Source organism: Felis catus, chromosome B1, assembly GCF_018350175.1.
Source record: "Felis catus isolate Fca126 chromosome B1, F.catus_Fca126_mat1.0, whole genome shotgun sequence".
NCBI classification, from domain to species: Eukaryota; Metazoa; Chordata; class Mammalia; order Carnivora; family Felidae; genus Felis; species Felis catus.
In genome coordinates, this window is record NC_058371.1 from 101,313,250 (window position 1) to 101,339,925 (window position 26,676).

Consider the following 26,676-nt stretch of genomic DNA (forward strand, 5'->3'; position numbering starts at 1 on the left):
ACATGCAACATATGGTGTATAAGGCACTTCAGCAGTCTATCCACCTCTCCAGCCTTATCTCTTCTTCCCTTCCACTTTACATTTCCTTTGCACTTTACACTCCAGCAGTAGTGAATTACTTATAATGCTAGAGAAACACCTCTTAAGCTTTCTGACTTTGCATGTGCCGTGCCCTGGAAGTACCTATACTCTCATCTCCACTCCTCTGCCCCATGACTTCATGATGAATTCCTTCTTCCATGTCATCTAAAATCCCATTTATATGTCATCCTCCCCAATCTAGACAAATTTAGGCCCTTCCTTTCCTATATTACTTCCTATGTCATAGTATTTCTTACTTCCTTTCCAATATTATTATGCATCTATACAAGATACAGAAACAACACATCAAAACCCTTACACATTATTACAAATACTTATTTACACTTCTGCCTCCTCAAGATTATGAATCATTATGGGCGCAGACCATTTTGTATTCAACTTTATAACCCAGTTGCCTAGCATAACATCTGGCACACTGTTGGCTCAATAAATATTGGCTATTCTTGAAGAGAATTCTGAAGTTTATTCAACTACCAAAGAGAGTGCATGCCATTATACCCAGACTTTTTATCCTGCAAAAATCACATAAATTGATAACATATCAACATAAATATATCTTTGTCAGATGATCAATCAGATGATTGAAATATTTTCTCCCTAAGTCTGTTTTGGTCCTTGAGAAATCCAAAGGTCTTCACTCAGAAAAATTTTCAAAAACTATTTGTATGCCATAAAACACCACAAGTGTTCAGTAATATTAGATCCATTCTGTGGGGAAAGTTATAGGCAATTGTAACTGGCTACTAGTACTGGTATGATGACTATTGTGTATACACACACATGCATGTGTGCTCACACACACACACACACACACACACACACACACACACACACTTTCAGGTATGTGTCCCATCTATTCCCCCAATGAGACAGGAGTTGGATCTATATCTTTTATACTGCTTTATTTCTGTGCACTATTCCCCACACACTATGTCTGCTCAACAAACATGTAATCCCGGTTCTAATGACAATGGTGGAGGTGGCAGGGAGCCTGCATTAGTGAAAAGAATATTACCCAGGAGCTAGGACTCATAACTAACTTTGAGAAAAAGTAAAAGAGTGAAGTCATTGTCCTGACTGAGTTTATATATAACTGAGAAGATGAAGAGGAAGTAAATATTGTGAGGATCTATTATGCATGACCCGGATTGGGCACTGGATGTAAATTATCTAATTTAGTCCTCACAAAAACTCTGTAAGATAAGATCATTGTTGTCTCTATGTTACAGGTAAGGAAACTCAGAATAATTTGCTCAAGAACACACAGCTAATACATGGCAGAGCCACTATCAGCATCTAGGTTAAGGGCCCACATTATCAACAAGTATTCTATATGGCAAGCATTTTGTATGTGAAATCTGAAAAAAGAAACTTAAAGACTGATACTCAAAATTGTATATATCCATCCCACTGATCTTCAAACAACTACACAATATGAGTTTATTTTCATAACTGTGGCTTAATAGCTTTGCAGAGAAGGCAGTAAAATAAATGAATTAGAGCTCATGCTCTGGAGTCAAGACTGCCTCAAATGCCATCCAGGCTCTACTTCCTAGCAGCTGTGTTTCCATGGTTACTTTATTACTTCCTCAGAACTTTAGTTTTTTATCTGTGAAATACAGTAATACTGTATTTTAGAGGGTGAATATAAATTATTTAATACTTGCAAAATCCTTAATGAAGAATAAATACTACTAGTAATTAAAGCAACAAAAGCCAATGAACAAAAAAACTACAAAAAACAGCATTACTTACAGAAGCCAGTAATCTTCCATCTTCCTTCATGGCAAGATAGCGGTTTGCACAGACTCCTTTGATGGACACAACCCCTCTCTCTTCTGCCTGAAGTTGCAGTTTGACTGTAAATAATGGGGGAAAAATTACCTTTGTAGCATCACAGAAAAAACAGCCATCTACACACTTATGCAATATAAAGACAAGAGCAACCAGCTAATCCACTCTGGAGGACTGGCAAGGTGGAGGGAAAGGGGACCGGTGTCAATTAGATCATACTCGGATGAGACCCAGATGCTCTAGAGCATGAGTGCTTCCAGATTCCCTTCTCACTCTAGTATCAGTGAGCAGAGAAGAGTGGCAGAATGGGGAAATGTTTTCCTTTGATGTGTAATTAGTCTCCACTTGGCCTGTTAACTGCTTACATATTTTTAAAAAGTAAACATATTTTTAAAATACATAAAAATGTAAACCACTTGTAAAAATTTCCACACTACTGCCTAAGTTTAAGCTTTTTATTTTTTTTTAATGTTTGAGAGAGACAGCAAGAGAGAGAGCACATGTGCACATAAGGGGCGGGGGGCGGGGGTGGTGGTGGCAGAGGATCCCAAGTGGGCTCTGTGCTGACAGCAAGAGAGCGGATGAGGGGCTCAAACTCACAAAACGGCAAGATCATGACCTGAGCCCAAGTCAGGCGCTTAACCATTTGAGCCACCCAGGTACCCCTTAAGTTTAAACTTTTTAAGTTATTTTTAACCAATTCTTCACAAATAAAATATAATTGCTCACTATTATCTTTTGGTTTGTTTTTCCTTGAGTTTCTTTTTTGTTTCAAACTTTTCTGTAAATTCTAGTTAGTTAAATAGTGTAATATTGGTTTCAGGAGTAGACTTTAGTGATTCATCACTTCCATGTAACACCCAGTGCTCATCACAACAAGTGTCCTCCTTAATGCCCATCGCCAATCCAGACCATCCCCCTATCCACCACCCCTCCATGAACCCTGTTTGTTAAGACTATGTTTATCTTCCCTTTTTCCTTCCCCTGTGTTCATCTGTTTTTTCCTACACATCTTATTTCTAGCTTCCCTCTTTTAAAATTGTTTATTTATTTTTGAAAGAGAGAGAGAGAGAGACAATGTGAGTGGGGAAGGGGCAGAGAGAGAGGGAGAGAGAGAGAATCCCAAGCAGGTCCACGCTGTTAGCACAGAGCCCAACGTAGGGCTGAAACCCCACAAAACTGTGAGATCATGACCTGAGCCAAAACCAAAAGTAGGACACTTAACCGACGGAGCCACCCAGGCGCCCCTAGCTTCCCCCTTAATACAATACCAATGCATTTATCTTTCTTGAAAGAGGGATTGTGATGTATAGCTATTTTAGTTTGCAAATATCTATGTAGTGGAAAACTAAAATGCTCATACTTAATTTGCTTTTACAACGTGTTGAAAGATTTTCAGAATGTAAGATCTTGAAGAGGGTGACCTGTTATACTGCATTATCAGTATTAAGCAGACCGTAGTAGGAAAAAAAAATAGATATTACATGATTATAATTATGCCATAAGAATAATTATCTAATTGATTCAAATAAAAATGAAGTTAACATCTGTTTTGCTATTCAGAAGCAGCATTCTCCTGCCCAGAACAGTATTCTCCAAAATGTATTTTGGCAAACAGAGGTTACATATAAAAAACAGGTTCTGGGGCCAAATAAGTTTAGGAAAGTCTTGGTTAAGCCAAGTTAACTCTTTATTACCTTCTCACACCTTTGCTTCTTATAACTTGCCTTATAAGTCACCATAAGAGGGTATACACCATAAGAGGGTAAGTATACATTGTTTATATAAAATTTACCTGGTGTCAGAATGAATTTTTGCATTCAACATATCTAGGACATTCTCGAGAACAACAGAAAAAAAGCAGTAAATATTCAAACGTTTAGAAATCAGCATAATATTATTTAGATAACATTACAAAGTAAGTTAATTCTCACAGGCATTTCCAGGTAGCTAGGGAAACATGGCATAAAAAAGCAATGTTTGAAAGATTCTGGAATTATTATTCACTTTGTTAGATATTATTATGTCATATAATTATGTTTTAAAATTTTCTCTATCAAGCAGAGCAACATACAGGTAAAACAAGACATAACATCTGGGATTACCTTAAAAACATTTTAGCAACCAAAAATAACATATTCTAGCAGCCAATCATTTTTTTTATAAAGTGGGCAGGATATTTTTGTTATTATTTTTAAATAAACATCTATTTTTTAGAGAGTGTGTGTGAGTGGGGGAGAGAGGCAGAGAAAGAGAGAGAGAGAGAGAGAGAGAGAGAGAGAGAGAGAGAGAGAGAGAGAGAGAATCTCAAGCAGGTTCCATGCTTAGCATGGAGCCTACTGCAGGGCTCAATCCCATGACCCTAGGATCACGACCAGAACCAAAGTTGAGTCAGATGCATGACTAAGCCACCCAAACAACCCTAAAGTGGGCAGGATAAATAAAACAAGATTGACTAACCTATGTCAATAGTTATTAGAAGCATGGGAGTTTATTATTCTATTTGCACTAGTTTATGTCTTTTTAGTCTGTTGAACATTTAATGTGTGATTCTCTTCTGTGTATCAGTCATTATTAGATTCCAGACAGCACAGCATTAGGTAAGCCTGCAGTTACCAGGCAAAATTGTTCTGCAGAATCTTACAAGATAATACAAGGCAAAATGAATATAATCAAAACATGAAAACTAAACAAGTTCATAAAGCCTTTTTCACAATACAGGGAAATGTAGAAAATAAGATTTATTTTTAACAAATATAACCAAAATTATCTTAATGATTATGAGCAAAATCCTTATATACAACTCTAAAGTGATCTAGATAAGCCATATTAATTATGAACGCATTTATATTTCCTTTTAGCTCAGAAGGTTGCATAAAGGCTCATGAGGCAAGATTGCATAATCACTATACTTTCTTCTGGTGCTTCATCAATAAAGCATAGCCTAGCTCTAGCCCACCATCATTAAGTGTGTATTAACGGTCATAAGGGAGATTATGGATAGTAATCTCAATAACCAGTGGCCAATGCCAGTGACTCAATACCCAGAGTAACATCATTGATTGATTCATCAACCTTTTAGAGATTCCTTGGGTATTATTCCACACTAGGCAATTATCACTCAGTAAGTCACTAAAAATTAAGTATCAATTGTAGATGCTTAAAAAAATGTTTCCACTGCCAAATAATTATATGCACTTTAAAAATAACTACAGCCTAAAACGACAAGCTGTAAAGCCATAAAAGTCATAAATTTTCTTTAAAAACCCATTAAAACTGAAATGCAAAGTAACTCAAATGAACTAAATTCCATATACATATGATCCCTTCTCAAAAACAGAAATGACTAACTGCTTTTATCTCTGACAGAGGAAAGAATAAACCTGCCAAAAAGGGAAGTATGGAGATACCAGCTGAAATTTTACTCTTAATAGCTGTTGATGTGAAGAATTAGAATTCTGAGGAGCTCTAATCAAAGAACAACTACATATCCACCTGCTGGTTCTCTCTCACAGAGCTTGCACCTAGTGGACAACCACCACATATCAAAGGTTGGGACAGAACAGAAAGACTGAGAAATCTTCCTAAAGTACCTTAGGCCTTTGCTGAGTGCAAAGCAGCAGACCACTGAAAGAGGGGAGCAGGACAAAGCTAAAGAAGATTCCTCTGACAGGCACTGAGCCAAATGCAAAGCAGGATCAAAAGAGCTCTTCCAAGATAAAGAAAGCCAAGGGTTGAGTTCAAGAGTAAGGCTAACCCCTGACCTACCCAAACAGTTGGCAGCTGGCTATAAGGCAAACTAGAATACAAAAAATCTACTCAATTAACCCAAAAGAAGAAAGGAAATGAGAACCATAAGGACAAAGAACAGATGGGGGAAATTAGAAAACAAATTCCAAGATGGCAGATTAAACCCAAACATACCAATAATTACCTAAAAGCAAATGAATACATTTAAAAGAAAAAATTCTCAAGATAAAAAAGATTTAACTGTGCTGTTTACAAGAAAAGCACATTAAATACAAAGACACAGGAGTTGAAAGGAAAAATGTGGGAAAAAAATATAAAATGTACACCCTAAGTGTAAGAATGCTGGTATGACTATATTAATATGACAATGTGGACTTCAAAGCAATAGTATAGGGGCGCCTGGGTGGCGCAGTCGGTTAAGCGTCCGACTTCAGCCAGGTCACGATCTCGCAGTCCGTGAGTTCGAGCCCCGCGTCAGGCTCTGGGCTGATGGCTCAGAGCCTGGAGCCTGTTTCCGATTCTGTGTCTCCCTCCCTCTGCCCCTCCCCCGTTCATGCTCTGTCTCTCTCTGTCCCAAAAATAAATAAATAAACGTTGAAAAAAAAATTAAAAAAAAAAAAGCAATAGTATAAATAGAGATGAACAAGGTTATTGCATGATGCTAAGAGGGTAAGATACATCAATACATAATAATCTTAAATATGTAGATAGAACAATAATAGAATCTGAAAATATCTGAAGCAAAAATTGACAAAAGAAATGAACAAATCAATAAGTATATGGAATATATAAGTAACATCTACCAACTTGACCTGATTTTTTTTTTTTTTTTTTTAGATCAGGTAGCTTTCATTCACCTGAGACTTTATTCTCCTATTAACATCATAGTCTTTTGAAAACTGCTAAAAAAAAATAAATAAATAAACTGCCAGCATGGTAAGCTAGCTTATGCTTATTTGCCTAGTAGACTTGAATTGTTCAAATCAATTACCTCCAGCTAACAAGTTCTTTTTCCAAAGTCACCATGATATTAATATCAAGGGCTTTTGTCCTACACTATTGGGTGCTTCTGGTTCCTTTGTTTTCTTTAACAACCTGTAATATGTAGTAATTCACAGATGATACAATTCATTTAAAGTGCACATAAAATTCAATGGTTTTATTATAGTCACAGAATTGTGGAACCATCATTACAATCAATTTTAGAACATCTTCACCATCCCATATGCTTTAGTACTCACCAACCATGTCCCCAGTACCACCATCCTCAGCCCTAGGCTACCATTAATCTACTTCCTGTTTCTATAGATTTGCCTATTCTGGATATTTCATATCAATGGAATCATGCAATATGTGGTATTTTATGACTGGATTCTTTCACTTAGTATAAGGTTTTCAAGGTTCATGCACATCGTAGCCATTATCAGTACTTCATTTGTTTTTATTGCCAAATAACATTCCATTGAATAGATGAACCACATTTGATTTACCCATCCATCAGCTGATGAACATTTGGTCTGTTTCCAATTTTTGGCTACTCTGAACTATGCTATGAACATGTTATGAACATGCTACACAAACAAGATTTTGTAGACACATTTTCATTTCTTCTGGATATACACTAAGAAGTCAAGTTACTGGATCATATGGTGACTATGTTTAATCATTTAGGAACATTCAGACTATTTTCAAAGCAACCATTTTACATTCCCACTAGAAATTGAGGGTTCCAATTTCTCTACATCCAGACTACATTTGTTAAATTCTGTGGGGTTCTGTTTTGGTTTTTCTATTTCTGTTCTTGTTTTTATTATAGCCATCCTAGCTGGGTATGAAGTGTTATCTCATATTTCTGATATGCATTTTTCTGATGGGCAGTAATATCAGGCATCTTTTCAAGTATTCGTTGACTATTTGTATACCTCCTTTAGAGAAATGTCTATTCAGATCCTAGGCTCACTTTAATTAGGTTATCTTTGTATCAATGAGTTGTAAGAACTTTTTATGTATTCTACACAAAAATCCCTAATCAGATATCTGACTTGCAAATATTTTCTCCCATCATGTGGGCTGAATTTCCACTTTCTTGATGTTGTCCTTTGAAGCATAAACATTTTTAGTCTTCATGAAATCAAATTTATCAATTTTGTTCTTTCATTTTTTGTGCTTTTATTGTCATATCTAAAAAAACACTGCTTAATCCAAGGTCATGAGGGTTTACACCTTAGCTTTTCTCTTGAGAAATTTAGTTTTATCTCATCCATTTAGGTTTTGAGTCATTTTGAGTTAATTTTTAGTATGCAGTATGAAGATCCAACTTTACTCTTTTCCATGCAAATACACCACCAAATTGACACTTAAAGGTCAGTTCACCCAAGCAGAATATGCATTCTTTTTAAGGAATATGCCCAAGAATAAATTACATATTGGCCATAAAACAAGTCTCAGTCCATTTAAAAGGATTGAAATCAAACAAAGTATTATATTAGAAATTAGTAACAATAAGTTATCTAGAAATCCCCCAAATATTTGGAGATTAAGCAATATATTTCTTAAAAAACACACACAGATAAACCACAAGGGAAATTAGAAAGTATTTCTAATTGTATGACAATGGAAACTCAACATGCTTAAAGGGAAAGCTATAGCTTTAAGTGTTGATACTAGAAACGCAAAAAATTATGAAAATCTAAGCTTCTACCCCAAGAACTAGAAAAAGATTTTGCCATTATTTTATTTTATGTATATTTTTATTCCTATTCCAGTTAGTTAAAGCAGTGTTATATTAGTTTCAGGTGTACAATATAGTGATTCAACACTTCCATACACCACCCTGTGCTCATCATGACTAGTACACACCTTAATCCCCATCACCTATTTCACCCATTACCCCAAGCCCCTCCCCTCTGGTAACCATCAAATTGTTCTCTATTATTAAGAACTACAAAAAGATTTCTAAATAAGACTTCTAATCTCAGGCCCAAAGTAATAGCAGAGGGAATACTTACTATGTAAAAAGTATACACTTGAATATACATGGAGTAGAAAATTAACCCAGAGTTAGTTAAAATATTTTATTTTCATATACCTTTTGACATTTTGAATTTTTTCTTGGTTGAGCATATGTTACTTTTATAAGAACATAACAATGCTAGCATTGTCAGTTTTAAAATAATCTAGAATAAAACATAAAGTGTGTACCATGTTAAACATGACTATGAAAATAATCACATTTATGAGTTACAAGAGGGAGTGGACATTTCTCAATTAAAAGAAACATAAGAGACATGAATAAACGCAATGTGTAAACCTTGTTTGAATCCTGATTAAAGCAAGTATTTTTTTAAATTTTTGTAAAAAAATAAAAGACCATAGGGGAAATTTTAAAACTAGCTGGATATTTTGTGCTTCTAAGGGAATTTTTAAATTTTTAGGCATGAGAATGGAACTGTTACTATTTTCTTAAGGTCTCATAGCAATACATATGAATCATTTATGTATCTGATATGTACTAATACATACATATCACTTATTTATTTATATGATCATTCTTTAAAATTTTTTTAAGTTTATTTATTTTGAGAGACAGAGAGAAAGAATGACCAAGGAAGGGACAGAGAGAGAGGGAGACAGAATCCCAAGCAAGCTCCAAGCTGTCAATGCAGAGCCGGATGCAGGGTTCGAATTCACGAACCATGAGATCATGACCTGAACTGAAATCAAGAGTCAGACACTTAACCTAGGCTGAGCCACCCAGGCACCCCTACATAATCATTTTCTAAATTACTTGATGAAATGATATGTCATCTAGTATATACTTCAAAACAATGCACTACCAGGGAGGGGAAAAAGAGCTAGTGAAGGTACAGATAAAACAATTGGTTATGTGATGATAACTGCTGAAGCTGGGTGATGGATACATAGGGTTCATTATACTGGTCCTTCTATTTTTGCATATAACTTAAATTTTCTCTAATAAAAGGTTTTGTAGGTTAAAAAAGAACAAAGCAAGTAACCAAAGGCAGCTCATTGGGCAATTAGTGTTAATTTGGTTGGAAACGTATTGACGGGTATTTTCTTAGATAATTAGGCCTGCTATAATACAGATACCATAGACTTGATGACTTAAGTAAACACTTATTTCTCACAGTTCTGGAGGCTGAGGAATCCAAGATCAAGATGCTATTAGCTTTGGTGTCTGGTGATTTAAACAGCTCTCATCTCTCTGTGTCTTCACTAGGGGAAAGGGGCTAAGGAACTCTGCGGGGTCTCTTTTTTAAGGACACTGATCCCACTCATAAGAGCTCTGTCCTCATGACTTCATCAAATCCCAAAGGCCCCACCTTCTTTTTTTTTTTTTCCTTTTAATTCGAATATAGTTAACTTACAGTGTTAGACTAGTTTCAGGTGTACAATTTAGCGTTTCAACAATCCTATACATTACTCAATGCTCAACAACATAAGTATATATTTCTTTTAATTTTTTAAAATATTTATTTTTGAGAGAGAGAGCACAAGCAGGGGAAGGGCAGAGAGAGAGGGAGACCGAAGCAGGTTCCAGGCTTGAGCTGTTAGCACAAACCCCAACACAGGGCTCCAACTCATGAACTGATCATGATCAACTCATGATCATGACCTGAGCCGAAGTTGGACACTCAACTGACTGAGCCACCCAGGTGCTCCTAGATAAGTGTAGTCAATCCTCTTGACCTATTTCACCCATCCTCCCACGCACCTCCCCTCTGGTAACCATGTTTGTTCTCTATAGTTAAGAGTCCATCTTTTGGTTTGTCTTTTTTTCTTTATTTCTTAAATTCCACATGAGTGAAATCATATAGTACTTGTTGTCTTTCTCTGATTTTGCCTAGGATTATACTCTCTAGCTCCATCCATGTTGTTGCAAATGGCAAGATTTCATTCTTTTTTAATGGCTGAATAATATTCCATTGTGTGTGTATACACAAACCACATCTTTATTCATTCATCTATCGATGGACACTTGGGTTGCTTCCATAATTTGGCTACTGTAAATAATGCTGCAATATACACAGAGGTGCATGTATCCCTTTGAATTTGTGTTTTTGTATTTGGGGATAAATACCCAGGTGTGTGATTATTGGGTCATAGGGTGGGTGGTTCTATTTTTAACTTTTTCAGGAACATCCATCCTGTTTTCCACAGTGGCTATACCAATTTGCATTAGTTGATGTGACTATTTTTGTGCCAGTACCATACTGTTTTCATGACTACAGCTTTGTAGTATATCTTGAATTTGGAGATTGTGACACCTCCAGCTTTCCTTTTTCAAGATTGCTTTGGTTATTTGAGGTCTTTTGTGGTTCCATACAAATTTTAGGATCCTTTGTTCTAGTTAGGTGACAAATGCCGTTGGTACTTTGATAGGGATTGCATTGAATCTGTAGATTGCTTTGGGCAGTATGGACATTTTAAAAATATTTGTTCATCAAATCCATGGGCATAGAATATCTTTCCATTTATTTGTGTCATCTTCAATTTCTTCATCAGTGTCTTTTAGTTTTCATAGTCTTTCACCTCTTCAGTTAGGTTTATTCTTAGGTAACTTACTATTTGTGGTGCAATTGTAAATGGGAATGTTTTCTTAATTTCTCTTTCTGCTGCTTTATTATCAGTATATAGAAATGCAACAGATTTCAGTTCTGAATTCATTTATCAGTTCTAGAAGTTTTTTGGTGAAGTCTTTAGGGTTTTCTATATATGGTATCATGTCATCTGCAAATAGTGAAAGTTTTGCTTCTTCCTTATCAATGGATGCTGTTTATTCCCTTTTCTTATTTGATTGCTGTGGCTAGGATTTCCAGTACTGTGAGAGTGGACATCCCAAAGGCCCCACCTTCTAATACCATTACATTGGGGTTAGGACTTCAATGTATGAATTGGGTGAGAGGAGAAACACAAACATTCAGTCCACAATAGGTATAAAAACTATGTTTATGTTCCAGATAGAGTCCCTCAGATACTCTACAGATTCCATACAATGTGAAATTCCAGCTAGTACTCAAAAATACTGAACAGTATGGTCCAGTGAAACTAAATTTGGTTGCATTCAAGTTAGATTTTTAGTTGTCACTGTTCCATGTTACACTGGCTTCATGGGGAGGAAAGATACAATAATCATATGTCAGATTTAGAAGACTCTTAATAAGTAAAGCCATTGGATCTTATGACTTAGAATAGGCATTAGCCAAAGACACGTTTCATTTGCTAGAAGGAGAGTGGAGAGAAGGGTTTCTTAAAGAAATAGTTTTAAATATTAAGTATGTTAAGATAGGAAATGAAAGGAATTGCATTATATTCCATATAAAGAGTACACTGTAAAATTTTCCACACTTCTCAGGAAAGAAAATATAACAAGCAGACAAGCCTGCGAAAATCTGTTCTGAAAAATGGAAGATGACTTAATCATCAACTCTTCTGAACCATAAAAATGATTGATTCTGTCTATGTCTAACCAGGGAAGCGATCATCCTCAGCCTAGTTTCTGGAAATGTAAAATTTATATTTTTATACTTACATAAATGTTAAAACCTTGATTTTCACCTTACATAAAAACAATACACTATTTTAGTGCTTCAATCCAGGTTTTCAGTTCCATACTTATAAAGTATCTACCATAGCTCTTTAAAAAAAAAGATATTTTCTCCATGAGAATACTATGAAGCTTGCACTTAAAAAGTACTTAATAAGTGATTATAAAACAGAACATTCGTTTTTGTTATATAATAAGTACTATTCTGTGGCACACACTGAGCTAGACTCTGGAATTATAATCTACTCTGGAAAACCTTCTGTGGTCATTCCCTCCTCCCTGCTCTCCTCAGTTTATGATAGGAACCTTCTCCTCTATACTCTCATATTATCCTGTTTTCTCCACTTGGAACAATTTTATATCACATGTGTCTTTCTTTCCCTGATTGTAAATTTCTTGAGGGCAGGGAGATGTACCTTGCCCATCTCTACATCCCATGCTGTAGCACAATGCCAGGCATGTAGGATTGCTTAGTGAATGTTTGGTGAATGAAACATTCCACCAACATGGATGAACAAACAATTGCAGCAATGCTCTTGGTTTCATACTTGAGTTTTATACAGGCTCTATGAGAAGTACAGAAAAGGACATGTTATTAGATGTCAGGAATCTTTCTAGGAGGGATGAGATTTCAGCTAAGTTTTAAAGGGTTAGTAGGAAATAATTTCATGAAGAAGGTACAGGGTAGGGAGATAAGGAGGAATGATATTCCAGGTAGAATGTCATTCCAGAACTGAGGTATGAAATAAGCCACATTTGTCCAAAATAGCCAAGTCCTAGACAGCTAAAGCAATCAGCAAAATGCAGACTGAGAGATTACAACACATATTTAAAAAGCAAAACTAAAGTAGAATACTTAAGGATTCCTATCGATACAATGAAACAATAATACAAAGAAGTTATTAAAATAAAAATCTATAGGAGCACCTGGGTGGCTCAGTCAGTTGAGTGTCTGACTCTTGATTTTGGCTCAGGTCATGATCCCAGGGACATGGGATCCAGCCCCACATCAGGCTCCATGCTGCACATGGAGGCTGCTTAAGATTCTCCCTCTCTCTCTCTCTCTCTCTCTCTCTCTCTCTCTCTCTCCCTCCTCTGCCCCTCTCCCCCTCTTGTGTGTGCACTCTTTCCCTCCAAAATTAAAAAAAAAATCAGTTCACTTTTATTGAGAAGGAAAGGGACTGTGATTGAGACAGAGGACATGGGCTTCTAGGGTGGCTGACAAAATTCTGTTTTTCGATCTGAGTGACAGTTACAAGAATGTTCACCTAGTAATAATTCATTAAAGTACAAGATGTTTTATGTGGTTTTCTGTATCAATGGTATATCTATGTTGTAAAAGCAAAATTACTACACTAAAAGACCTTTTAAATTGGGCCTTGAACACTGATTTAACCCAGGTCATTACAGCAAGTTGGAGACCACTCACTATACTGAGTTTTTGAATGCACAGAAATCCACAATTTTGATAAACACAGACTAAGCTTATAATTCAACTTTCTTTTCTGTTATAGCAAAACAAAAACAAAAACAAAAACAAAAAACTACAAACCACAAAATTGATGGATCTCATCATTAGGCAAGACCTTAGTAGTAAATTAGTCTCATCATTGTACAATTACATCTTAAATCCTATCTACAATATCCATGAGAAACAGCTGTCTAACTTTTACTTGAAAATCTTCAGCAAAGGAGAATTTATACAGTCTTTCTAAAATATTTGGCTCTGCAATCAAAGGAACAGAAATTCTGATCATCATAAGTAAACAACGCAAATGCTTAAGTGCTCAGATTATTAGCACTTGACACATTTAATTCTGCAGTAAAACTAAAATGTCAAACTATTATTTCAGGGTTATTTCTACTGCTCAAAACATTTTGGACTCTTTTTTTTTGGAATTTGCCCCAGAATTTGCATTGTTTTCTTTTGAATATGCTCAAGTATGATAAATCTTAAACTCATAAACACCAATTTGTTAGAGCTGTGAAGGAGGACTTCAAGATCATCTAGTGTACTTTTCTCATTTATAAATAAGGAAGCTGACATTTAGACAGTTTTGTCCCTGGTGAAAGAATATCATTTTTGGAAACAGTCAAGTCAGTATTTCCAAGAATGGTGAATATATTTATACACTCATTCAATAAAGATTTTTTAGTTACAGCTATGTGCCAGGTACTGTGTGCTAAGCAATAGGAAGCACAAAGCAAAAGACAACATTGGTCTTTGACCTTGAAGAACATGCCGTATTGTCAAGGAGAAGAGCAATTGTATACACATAACTAAACAAGCTCAATACTTTAAGTGCCATGAGAGAAATACACACAAACTACCTTGAGAGTTCTCAGTAAGTGCATTTAACCCAGCCTGGGAAATTAATGGTTTCCTGGGAGCAGTGACAACTGAATGGAGACCAAAGGAATTAGAAGGAGTTAGTCAGGAAAATAGAGTACAACCAAACAAAAGCATTATACAACTTCCAAAGGAGAAAGGGAAGAACATTGCATATCTAAGGAACACCAGGTACTTAGCTATGGCTAACACAAAGGGTGAGAGTGTTGTGTGTGCTGTGGAGAAAGGCATCATGGGACAAGATGAGGTGATGAGGCCAGAGGCTCTGAATAAAGTGTTAAGGAGTTTGATAGTGTGAAATAATGAGAGGTTTAAATGAAATAGCTGGTAAACATGTCAGAAATGAAGGAAATAGAATTAACAGGAGTGGACAGGAAGGGAATGAACGGAATGGAAGTAAGAGAAGGCAGGGAAGCAAGGAAGGAAGAGAAAAAAGAGGAAGAAAAGGAGGGAGTTCAGAATGAGTCCCAGGTTTCTCTACCTTGGATAACTGAGAGATTATTGAGATGGGAAATACGAGAGAAGGGACAAGAGGAGACAATGAGATGTGCTCCCTTAAGACATATTGAAAATCTGTGAAAAATCAAGACAGAGATATCCAGAAGACAGCTATATGAATCTGGAGCTCAAAAAATAAATCTAAGCTAGAAATAAAGATTTGGTAATTGTAGCAAACAAACGCCTGCCTTGGGCACAGAGGCTGTACCCAATCCACATAGGGAGCTATAAAATGGATGAGACCCTCCAGAACAATGTGTAGCAGGTGTGAACTAAGGACAAAGGAAGAATCTTGGTAAGTATCAACATTTATGGGAGGAGTGAAGGACGTAGAGCAAGTAAAGCCTGGGTAAGAGTGGTCAGCACAAGCAAGTACAGAAAGCTATGTATATACACATCTGGTAACTATAGCACGCGCGCACATGCGTGCGCGCGCACACACACACACACACACACACACAGAAACTAAGGGACAAAACTGCTCTCCTTTGCAGATGGTACAATTTTCTACATTAAAAATCAAAGACTAAAAAATTCAATGTGATATTCTGGACTGGATCCTGGAAGAAAAAAAGGACATTAGTGGAAAAAGTGCTGGAATCCACACAAAATCTGTAGTTTAGTTAAAAGTAATGTGCCAGTATCAGTTCTTTTAGTTTTGACAACAGTGCCACGGTTATATAAGAAATTAACCTTAGGGAAAGCTGGGTGAAGGGTATAGGAGAACTCTAAAATCTTTGCAACTCTTCTGTAAATCTAAAATTATTCTTATAGGGTCACCTGGATGGCTCAGCCAGTTAGGTGTCTGACTTCAGCTCAGGTCATGATCTTGTGGTTCGTGGGTTCAAGCCCCATGTCAGGCTCTGCGCTATCAGCTCAGAGCCTGGAGCCTGCTTCAGATTCTGTCTCCCTCTCTTTCTGCCCCTCCCCTCTGTCTCTCTCGCTCTCTCAAAATAAACAATAAAAAAAATTTTTAAATCATTTCTAAAGTATTTTAAATGTCAAAATAAAATACAAATGAACTATTAGAAATAATTGAGCCAGGTTGCTTGATATAAGAATATATAAAAATCAATTGAGTTTCTGTAACTCACAACAAACTGAAAGAACATGTGATTATTTAAAAAAAAAAAGGTAACATTTGTGATAATAACTAAAGGTATCTAGGACTTTTATGGAGAAAATTATAAAACTTTATCAAAAGTCATTTTTAAAATTTTTTTTTTCAACGTTTATTTATTTTTGGGACAGAGAGAGACAGAGCATGAACGGGGGAGGGACAGAGAGAGAGGGAGACACAGAATCGGAAACAGGCTCCAGGCTCTGAGCCATCAGCCCAGAGCCCAACGCGGGGCTCAAACTCACGGACCGCGAGATCGTGACCTGGCTGAAGTCGGACACTTAACCGACTGCGCCACCCAGGCGCCCCTATCAAAAGTCATTTTAAAAGACTTAAAAGGGGAGGTATGAATGCTTACAAATGAAAAGACTCAATATAATTAAGGTATCACTTATCCCCCCAAATAATCCATAAATTTGATGAAATCCCATAAATTTGATGAAGGGAGTAGTCAAAAGTAGAGAACCAGGAAGAGTAAAAACCAAGTGAAGACATAATCTCAAGTGGGACCTTCAAAATGCCCTTCAGGAGCAAATGGTACAAAAGAAGACCAGTAATTTGACCAAATAGTATTTAGTGGATTTAACCACAGTAAGAATTTGGGAACAGTGAATGCAAACAACTTCTTCAAGAAGTATGACTGAAATAAACCACAGAAATTAGAATGTAGTACTCGGAAAAAAACATGGTGTCAAATTGCATGCATTTTGGAGTCAAACGGAACAGGACTCTGAATCAGGCTTCACCAATTGCTGGCTGAGCTTCCCTTCTCACCTGCACAATGGAAAATAGTTGCTATTACACAAGGCTACAGTGCAGATTAGATATTAGCTCTCTCTCCATGTATAACAGTTTCAGTGCACAGTAATCATCAGCTATTTTGGCCTCCTACTGTACTTATTTCTTTTCTATTGCTTTGAGATTCAAGGAATTATATTTCTTAGGAAACCTTGTATTTGAGCATGAGAATATCTAGGAGAGGGCAAATATGACCTACAAAATGTGCCCGGACATCTTATAAAAATATGTCCTTTATCCTATATATAATGTCTTATCATAGTGAGGCTGATTCTTTACTTACAGTAAATAAGTTAATAGTTTCACTATTCTCAAACTAAATGATACTGCAAAGAAGACAAAGACATAGGATTTCTCAACCTGTCATCCCGTGTTTATTATTCATTCATTCATTCAAGTGGTATTGGCTGCCTGTTATATGTCAGGAATATACTAGGAGCTAGAAATACAACTGTAACCAGGATATACAAAGTCTCTGCCCTCACAGAGCTTACGTTCTAGTAGCAACTGCATAGCGCTCCTTTCATTGTGCCAGCATTAATGTTATTTGTCATTTAAGTAATTTCAAACTGAAGCAAACAGAAATTATCAATTTGGTACATGAAGACAATCAGTAACGCAGCTAATACTATATTTCAAAGTTCATTATATTGGTCTGCAGGTGACAAGTACTCATATTTCCTGGCATCCTCCTCCCAGAACACTGAACATATTTTAATTTCTTACTCATTCAAAACGAACTTTTAACTTTAAAACTGGGTGATAGAGTGTGTTAGCTTTCCAACAAAATTATGTTTTTGAGTTAAAAAAAAATACATTGGGGGCGCCTGGGTGGCACAGTCGGTTAAGCGTCCGACTTCAACCAGGTCACGATCTCGCGGTCCGGAGTTCGAGCCCCGCGTCAGGCTCTGAGCTGATGGCTCGGAGCCTGGAGCCTGTTTCCGATTCTGTGTCTCCCTCTCTCTCTGTCCCTCCCCCGTTCATGCTCTGTCTCTCTCTGTCCCAAAAATAAATAAACGTTGAAAAAAAAAAAAAATACATTGGATTAATCCAATTTAATCCTGAAGACCAGGCACTGAAAAAGCCTAGGTAACAAAAGAAACTCATTTGCTGAAAATGAAAACCTCTCTCTCTCTATATATATATACATATATGTGTGTGTGTGTGTGTGTATATATATATATATATATATATATATATATATACACATACATATATATATGCACATATATATATATACATACTACTTGAGATAATAATCAGATAAACAAAGATCAGCAACCTAAATTTCTTCCTTCCTTTTTTGTGAACAACACAAAAATGACTAACAAGTTTCACATAGCCCCTCTCATTAAGCTTTCATTTTTTACTTTCCTATAGTATAGCATCCCAGAACCCCAAACCCACATCCCATTTTCTTCACAACTGACTAGTTAAAATTTATAGATGAGAACACTGGACACACAGATGGTTCTTTAAAGTTCTTAGCAACTCCTCAGTTTGCAAAGAAGATTAAATTGAATATAATATGAAAGAAAATGGGAAGGAAAAAAAGAAGAGTGGGAAGAACCTTAGAAATCCATGAATTCCAGGGCACCTGGGTGGCTAGGTCGGTTTGGCAACCCACTCTTGATTTCAGCCCAGGTCATTATCTCAGTTTGTGGAATCCAGCTCCATATCATATGCTTGGGATTTTCTCTCTCTCTGCCCCTCCTGCTCGGGCTTTCAATCCCAAAATAAATAAATAAACTTTAAAAAAGGTGGGGGGTGGGAAGGGAGCACCTTGGTGGCTCAGTCAGTTAAGCATATGACTTTGGTTCAGGTCATGATCTCATAGTTTGGAAGATCAAACCCGGCATCAGGCTCTCTACTGTCAGCACTGAGCCCACTTTGGATCCTCTGTCCCCTTCTCTCTCTGCCTCTCCTCTGTTTGTTCTCTCTCGCATGCTCTCTCTCTCAAAATAAATAAATAAACTTAAAGAAAAATCCAGAGATCCATGAATTCCTTCATTACTACTCAGCCGGGACATGGCTTTATGAACCCAAAAAATCTTTCTGTATATCAATTCCTATTTAATCAATTATATTTTAGTAGAAATTGTTTTTATTGTGGGACTTAAATCTGTATGACAAAATCTCTAAAACAGTTTAAATAAAAATAAGTGTAATATATTAAATCTGAAATAGCAAATTTCTTAGCATATTTTTCTTTAAGCGATACCGTTTAATTTCCACAATCATAAAAAAAAAAAATGAAAATCTACAGCTGATTCATGCCAAAGACAGGACAGTTGCATGCAATTCTAATGCACAAAAGCCTACAAAAGTCAATTTCCTCCAGTATCTCCTCTAGTGGATCTCCTACTTCATGACCTAAAATGGAAGCATTTGGGCTAGCTAAGCTACAGATAAGAGCAAGTGTAACACAAGGCCCAAATGGCTGTAAATATCAGATGATTCTCAGCTCTTCTAATAACACAGCTGCTTAAGAACGGCAATTGGTTTTACTTCTAGAGTGGCATCAGATACTTAAGTCAGACGGATAGCAAGAAAGAGGGAAAGACTATTTGGTATCCTTAGGCATTCCAAAAGGTCCAAGTATAATACGGGGGTCAAAGCAGGGTTGCACGTAACTTCAAAGACGGAGAGAAAAGGAGACTTCACAGTCCCAACATCCATCAGTTAATAGTCACAACAGGTTGATAGGTAAAGAAAACACCTCCCCAGACCCTTTCACAGCTTCCAGTGGATCCAGACATAATCTGACTGTCCTAATGTCAGGGAGAAGCCTGAACCACTCTGCCACCAATGGCACTTCTTGGCCGGCATTGTGGAGGTGGCGTAATCAGGCAGGAAAATTCCGTCAACCACTGGCAGGGGCATTTTCTGGCAAGAATAACTGCAGTACCGATGTCTTAGTAATCTGGATTTCAGGACCCCACACAGTCTCTTGGCACAGCAACACAAAGCATCAGCGACAGCATGCATCTATAAATATAAGCGTCTACCAACAAAAGTCATCAACCCTATAAAAGTGTTAAGTGGTCTTTTCTCCCCAGAGGCCGACTGTTAGAGAGATGTTTCTAAAAATAACTTGGCCACAAAATTATAGAAATGGAGAATAGATTGGTGGTTGCCAAAGGTGGGGCTAGGGAATTGAGTGTGACTATAAAAGGGCAACTTGAAGACTCCTTGTGAATGCAGAAATGTTCTGTATCTTGACTGTGTCAATGTCAATATCCTAGTTGTGATATTGTACTAGGATATTGCAAGATATTATAATTGGGGATAACTATACACAGAACCTCTCTGTAGTATGCCTTACAGTTGAATGTGAATTATAACTACCTCAAAATAAATAAAATTAATTTTAAAAAGTCAGCTTAGTTAAAATCTCAGTTAGTTTATGGGGCACCTGTGTGGCTCAATCGGTTAAGCATCTGACTGGCTCAGATCATGATCTCGCAGTTTGTGAGTTTGAGCCCCGCATTGGGCTCTGTGCCGACAGCTCAGAGCCTGGAGCCTGCTTCAGATTCTGTCTTCCCCCTCTCTCTCTGCCCCTCCCCCACTCATGCTGTCTCTCTCTGTGTCTCAAAAATAAATAAAAACATTTTAAAAAGTTAAATTTTTTTTTAATTTTTAAAAAAATCTGTTTAATAATTAACATTTGAAATAGGTATTTTCAGATAACATAGATTTAAGAGAAAAAATAAAAGCTAAGTAATGTAAAGAAGATGTAAAGCTTCCCATAGATATTATTTTTACTCTAACTTCAGTTTCCATGGTAAAATAGAAATCGAAGAAATTGAGAACCCACAGGTAGAACAGCCCCTAGACCAAACAAGCGGCCTCCACTGTATGTTGATATTTTCATTCCACAACTCATTGTTGACTCACTATGAGCTCAGTCCTATCTGGGCACATGAAATAAAACACAATGCAGCTAACCCCTGAATAACACAGGTTTGAATTGTGTGGTTCCACTTGCATGTAGAGTTTTTACAGTACAGTACTGTAAATGTATTTTCTCTTCCTTAGGATTTTCTTAATAACATTTGCTTTTCTTTAGCTTACTTTAAGAGTACATTATATGATACATACAACATACAAAATGGGCATTGACTATTCATGCTATTGGTAAGACTTCTGATCAACCCTAAGCTATTAGTTCAGTTTTTGGGGAGTCCAAAGTTATATGCAGATTTTCAGGGGGAAGGGGAATCAGCACCTTTACCTTCCACAGTGTTGAAGGGTCAATTGTACAATACGAGAATCTGATGTAGAGTTTCATTTAATACTAAATTTTAATTTTATTCTAATAATCATAGGGCAAATACATGAAATGACTCAAAAAGGAATCATTTGATTATTTGAAAATTCTTTTTTTGTTGGTTTATTCTACTTCTCAAATTCTCAATTATTCAGAGGCTGATTATTGGTCTGTGGGCTCTCCTATCACCACGGGTTCTCAATTTCTTCCATTGTCTATTCTTTATAGCCTCTGAATAGTTCCACTAGAAAGCGAAGACAGGGGGCAAAAGGAAGAAATATGCTCAAACACCCCTTGTGCTACCTGTTTGTTGTCATTTTTATTAAGTTTATTTATTTATTTTGAGAGAGAGAGAGAGCATGCACACGAGCAGGGGAGGGGCATAGAGAGAGGGAGAGAGAGAATCCCAAGCGGGCGTCATGCTGTCAGCACAGAGACAGATGCAGGGCTTGAACTCACAAACCATGAGATCACGACCTGACCTGAAACCAAGAGTTGGATGCTCAACCGACTGAGGCCCCCAGGCAGCCTCCTCTTTTGTGGTCATACTAAAACATTATGTGGTGGAAGAGGATTATATAAAGACAAGACAAAAAGATTTTTTTGTGCCTCATATAGCTGGATGTTTACAGATTTTTTTAGTTTTCGTTAGTAAGAGCTCCAAGAACTGTGTCTGTGAATACAGAACATGCGATCGTATCACATTTCTCTGTTATCTCCTACAATGTTTACTGAGTTAACAGGAAGCTCATTGGCCCCTGGGGCAGGCATCTGGACAACTTGTGAGGAGATTTCTTCCAGCAGAGGCATTCTGAGGCTGGAGGTGGAAGCATCAGGCTTTAGAAGAGCGGCTCTGTTGTTACAGACCAGCAGCAGACAGGCCTTTGAGGAAGTCAGTATCCTAACATGGAACAAACTGTTGAAAGTCAGACTTTCAGTCAGGGTTGGCCACTGCTATAGCTGAGAAATATTTTCTCTGAAAAATAACTGCTGATATTTCTAAGTTTTAGTTCTATAATACAAATCAATTCTTAAAAAAAATCCTTAACCCCTTCAGTTTGTCTGAGTCAATGGAGTCCAGGATTCAAGGAACACCATATATGAAAAGACTTGTACTAAAAGCAGTGTGGCAAACTCAAAGGCCTACAGGGACTATGCAAGTGAGAGAAGAGTGAAGCAGCTTGATAATAAGACTAAGGGGAATAGGGGGGATTGAGGGTTGCCCTGGACCACGGGCTATAGGACACATACACCCAGCCAGTTGGGGGCTACTCAGCACCACCCAAGTGCAGAGTTTGAATCTCCCCCCTCTCCCCGGCCCATCTCCTCTCCCTCCCTGGCCCCAACAGTCTGTGATGGGAATTTGGCTTGTAGGTCACCGACTTGACATCCATGTTCCAAAACCTATTAACCTGGCTGGAGTACCCTGAATTCACAAACAGCTCAGATAAGATTAACAATAAAAATATAAGCTGCCACAAGCAAGTATTTTTGCAATCAGCCCAACATACCCAAGAGGTGGAGCACCTCCTGATTACAGCCTTTTCCTGGCAGTTCTTTCTTTTTGAAATGCTTTTGTGAAATGCTTCGTGGATGATTTGAGAGAGCCTGAGGTTTCTCTGAGTTAAGTGCCCCATAGAGATAATGCAATGAGCTTGTTTGGTCATGCTCCTCCCCTAGGGTTGAACGCCAATTAGCCGGACTGTTTGTGTTCCTGGCACTTCTTTCTGGATTGGAGAGTTTGCATTCATCTACAAAAATCACACAATTCAGGCAGCTCCAGAACAGAAAACAGAGCAGTAAGTGTGTGCCTGGGAGAGGAGGAGCTTCGGCGGGGAAAGGCAAGTAGGGGCACAGGGTGGGGAAGGGAGGCTGCCCAGAGTGTTCCAGTTATTTAACTACACTCTCCCACACAGTCATTCTATTTGACTGGTAAAATCATTAGGAAAACACCTTTCAAAGCAGGCTTAAGACAAGAGAGTTTTATTTGACTCTCATGAAAATAGCCCAGGCAGCACGTCTCCCAATCAGTGACGAGCATTGCTACAGCCTCCACTTTGGAAAACCCTGATTTCAGCCAAGAGCTCAAGGCCCATCTCCAAAACTTCTGAGGAGGCCCTCCCAAGGAAAATTCTTCCCTGCATCCCCTGCATGACATAGCTGGGTGGATTTAGTAGGAAGTTGGAAACAGCTCCTTTGCCTGAAAGTCTGTAGTAAGAAACAGGGCCCCTTCTTCAGCTGTGCTGAGAATTTTAAAGGAAACAGGATCACGGTTAAAGAAGATCATGGTTCCACCCTGCAAGAACGCTGCTGCTTTGAGGTCCAAGTTAGAAAAGTTAAGTGGACTACTCTGAAGTTGAGTTCTCTAAAACAGGATATTTGAAATTATAGCTAAAAACTGGAGAAGTGGAAAAGATTTTCAAAAATGTTTGCCATATCCTTATACAGTATCTTGATTACTGAGGTTAAATATGATCATTGGTTTCACAAAAATACTATGCCCTGGGGGAGTGCTTGGGTGGCTCACTTGGTTAAGTGTCCGACTTTGACTCAGGTCATGATCTCATGGTTCATAAGTTCGAATCCCACATCAGGCTCTCTGCTGTCAGCAGCCTGCTTCGGATCCTCTGGTCTCCCAATCTCTCTTGTTCTTGGTCTCCCTCACTTGCTCATGTTCTCTTTCTTTTAAAATAAACAAACATTAAAAAAAATACTACACACTGGAATGGAAATGAACAGTATCAAAATAATTCAGCAAATAACTGATTATGCTTGTTAAACCTTTTTAGGTTACTGCCTTTCTATGTTTATTACTTTATTTTCCTTCTTATTCTTTTTTTTTAAGTCAGACAGCAGGAGTGGGGGAGGGGCAGAGAGGGGAAGAGAGAATCCCAAGCAGGCTCCACACTGTCAGCACAGAACCCAATGCAGGCCTCAAACTCACAACTGAAACTGAAATCAAGAGCCCAGTGCTTAACTGACTGAGCCACCTAGGCTCCTCCTATGTTTATCACTTTAAAATGTTTCTTCAAAAGAACAGGAAGCTAGTTTATCAATGCCCTATTTTAAAATTTTTATCGGATCCAAAGGCTCATAGATCTAAAAAAGAAAAAATAAAATGGCTTTCTCTTCACACATTCCTCACATGATTTATATGCTCTACCCATAGAAGAAACAGGTACTTTTACTGTGCAATGTAACTAGCTAAGCCTTCATTCATCCCAGCCAGAGTCTCAATGTTTAGAGTACATGTATTGAGTGCTTAACAAATGTCTATTTTTAATGGTGATTTCAAAAAACTGTATCTCTCTTCATTTAATATGTAAAAATACATCCTTTTATTTGACTTTGCTAAAGTTGTCTATTTAAGTTCATACATGCATGGATTTAAGTTTTTATTTACACTCTTCATCCAACACACATTTATGAAGCACTCATTGTGTACAAAGCACAGCAATTAGAACATACACTAGAACATACACCTTGGCAACAATAAAAAAGACTGTGGGAGAAAAATATATGGACGTATGACCCAACTGAGTCAGGAGTAGTGCAATTATCAAAAGACAGTTCAAGATTTGAAAAATTTTTTTTTAATGTTTATTTTTGAGAGAGAGAGAGAGACAAAGCAAGAGCAAGGGAGGGACGGGGGGGGGGGGGGGACAGAATCAGGAGCAGGCTCCAGAGCCCAATGCAGGGCTTGAACCCATGAACTGAGAGATCATGACCTGAGCCAAAGTCACATGCTCAACCGACAGAGCCACCTAGGTGCCCCGAAGATTTTTTTTAATTAAGGAATTCCACCAAAGGGGACTTAATTTCTAATCCCCTGAAATATCTGATCCCCCTTTTCCTCCTGATTTTCAAAAATACAAATAGCAATAATAAAATCTCTTCCACTTCATCTGGTTTTCAGGATTTTTGCTCTGCCTCCATATTGGCTGCCTCCACTCCTCTCTGTGTTCTAAGATATTTATAATGCAAACAAACTTTTTTTATTAAGTACCTTCTCTCCTCACTCTGATTCTGAAAGCCAAATAACATACAATAGTTAAAAAAAATGAGTTGTATAAATGGAGTAGTGTCTGATAAATAAGGGCCTCAGAAAAACAAGCAGGAACGTTAGGTTAGTACAAGAACTGTAAATATACTGCAGGTTCTTCAAAAAATGCATCAGATTAAAAGTGGTATTTAAAAAAAAAAACCTAACGGGAAGTCTATTGTGGCTGCTCTTGTGTAAGATAATAAGCATGTGGACTTTGATGGTGGCAATGGGGTGGAGAACAAAGGAATAAATGCGAGGGTTTCATGAAGTCTAAATTTTGGTTAAAAAAAAAAAGAAGGGGGATAAATTGTATTTATGTTTCAGCTTAGAAATATGAAAACTGAAATGGAATAATTTGGGGAGAAAGTTAATAAAATAAATAAAATAAGTAAATAATATAATAAAATAAAATAAATAAAATAATAAAATAAATAAAATAATAAAATAAATAAAATAATAAAATAAATAATAAAATAATATATAAATAATATATAAATATATAAAATATATAATATATAAATAATATATAAATATATAAAATAAATAATAAAATAATATATAAATAAATAAATAAAATAATAAAATAATAAAATAAAATAATAAAATAAGGATATCCAGTTATGATCCAGCACCAATTCCATGTGCAGCAAAACAAAACAAAACAAAAACAACAACAAAAGAAAAAAAACAATGAATTGCTCATTTGATTGGAAGTGAAGTTATTTAGGTTCAAGCTAACAGAATGACGTCCAAATGAAGATGTTTTCCAGACAGCAGAAATTTTGAAACTGGATGTGGTAGACTTATTTTGGTGGCTCAAATGAACCACACCTTTTGATAGTCATACCTTGTGTAGCCTCTCCCATACTGACTCTACTCTTGGGTCACATTGACTGAAGTTGGTCAATGGGACATTAGCAAACATGATGTAAACAGTGCTTACATATTGGAGCTTGCTCTCTTGGAAACTTTGCTCAGGAGATCCAGCCACTCTGTCAAGAAGCCCAAACTAGTCTCATGGAAAGACCACATGAAGAAATAAAGAGGTCTATAGGCTTCCAATTACCCCTGCCAAGCTGACAGACATGTAAGTAAAGCCATTTTAGATATTCCTTACCCAGCCACCATTTGACTGCAGATGCATGAGAAATCCCAAACTATAATAACAGAAAAACCATCCATCTGAACCACAGTCAATCCATATAATCATGAGAAATACTAAGATGGTTATTTTAGGCCATTAGATTTCGAGATGTTCGTTAGACAGCAGTAAATAACTGAAGCACTGGAGAGCAGATGAGATACAAGGGTACAAAAGGGAGATTCAGGAATAATAAACAGTCACAGCTAACAGCCATTAGGCCTTCCTATCTGACAGCAC

General features: G+C 37.0%; 1 protein-coding gene across 2 annotated transcripts in view; it reads right to left on the bottom strand.

Moving 5' to 3' along the window:
• FGF2 (fibroblast growth factor 2) overlaps window positions 1-26,676 on the bottom strand; it is a 66,341-nt gene that overhangs the window by 11,946 nt on the left and 27,719 nt on the right. For both annotated transcript variants that reach the window (XM_045055899.1, XM_045055898.1), the window contains exon 2: window positions 1,858-1,961. In XM_045055899.1, the coding sequence (XP_044911834.1) occupies window positions 1,858-1,961 (104 nt within the window). The remainder of the gene's footprint in view (window positions 1-1,857; window positions 1,962-26,676) is intronic.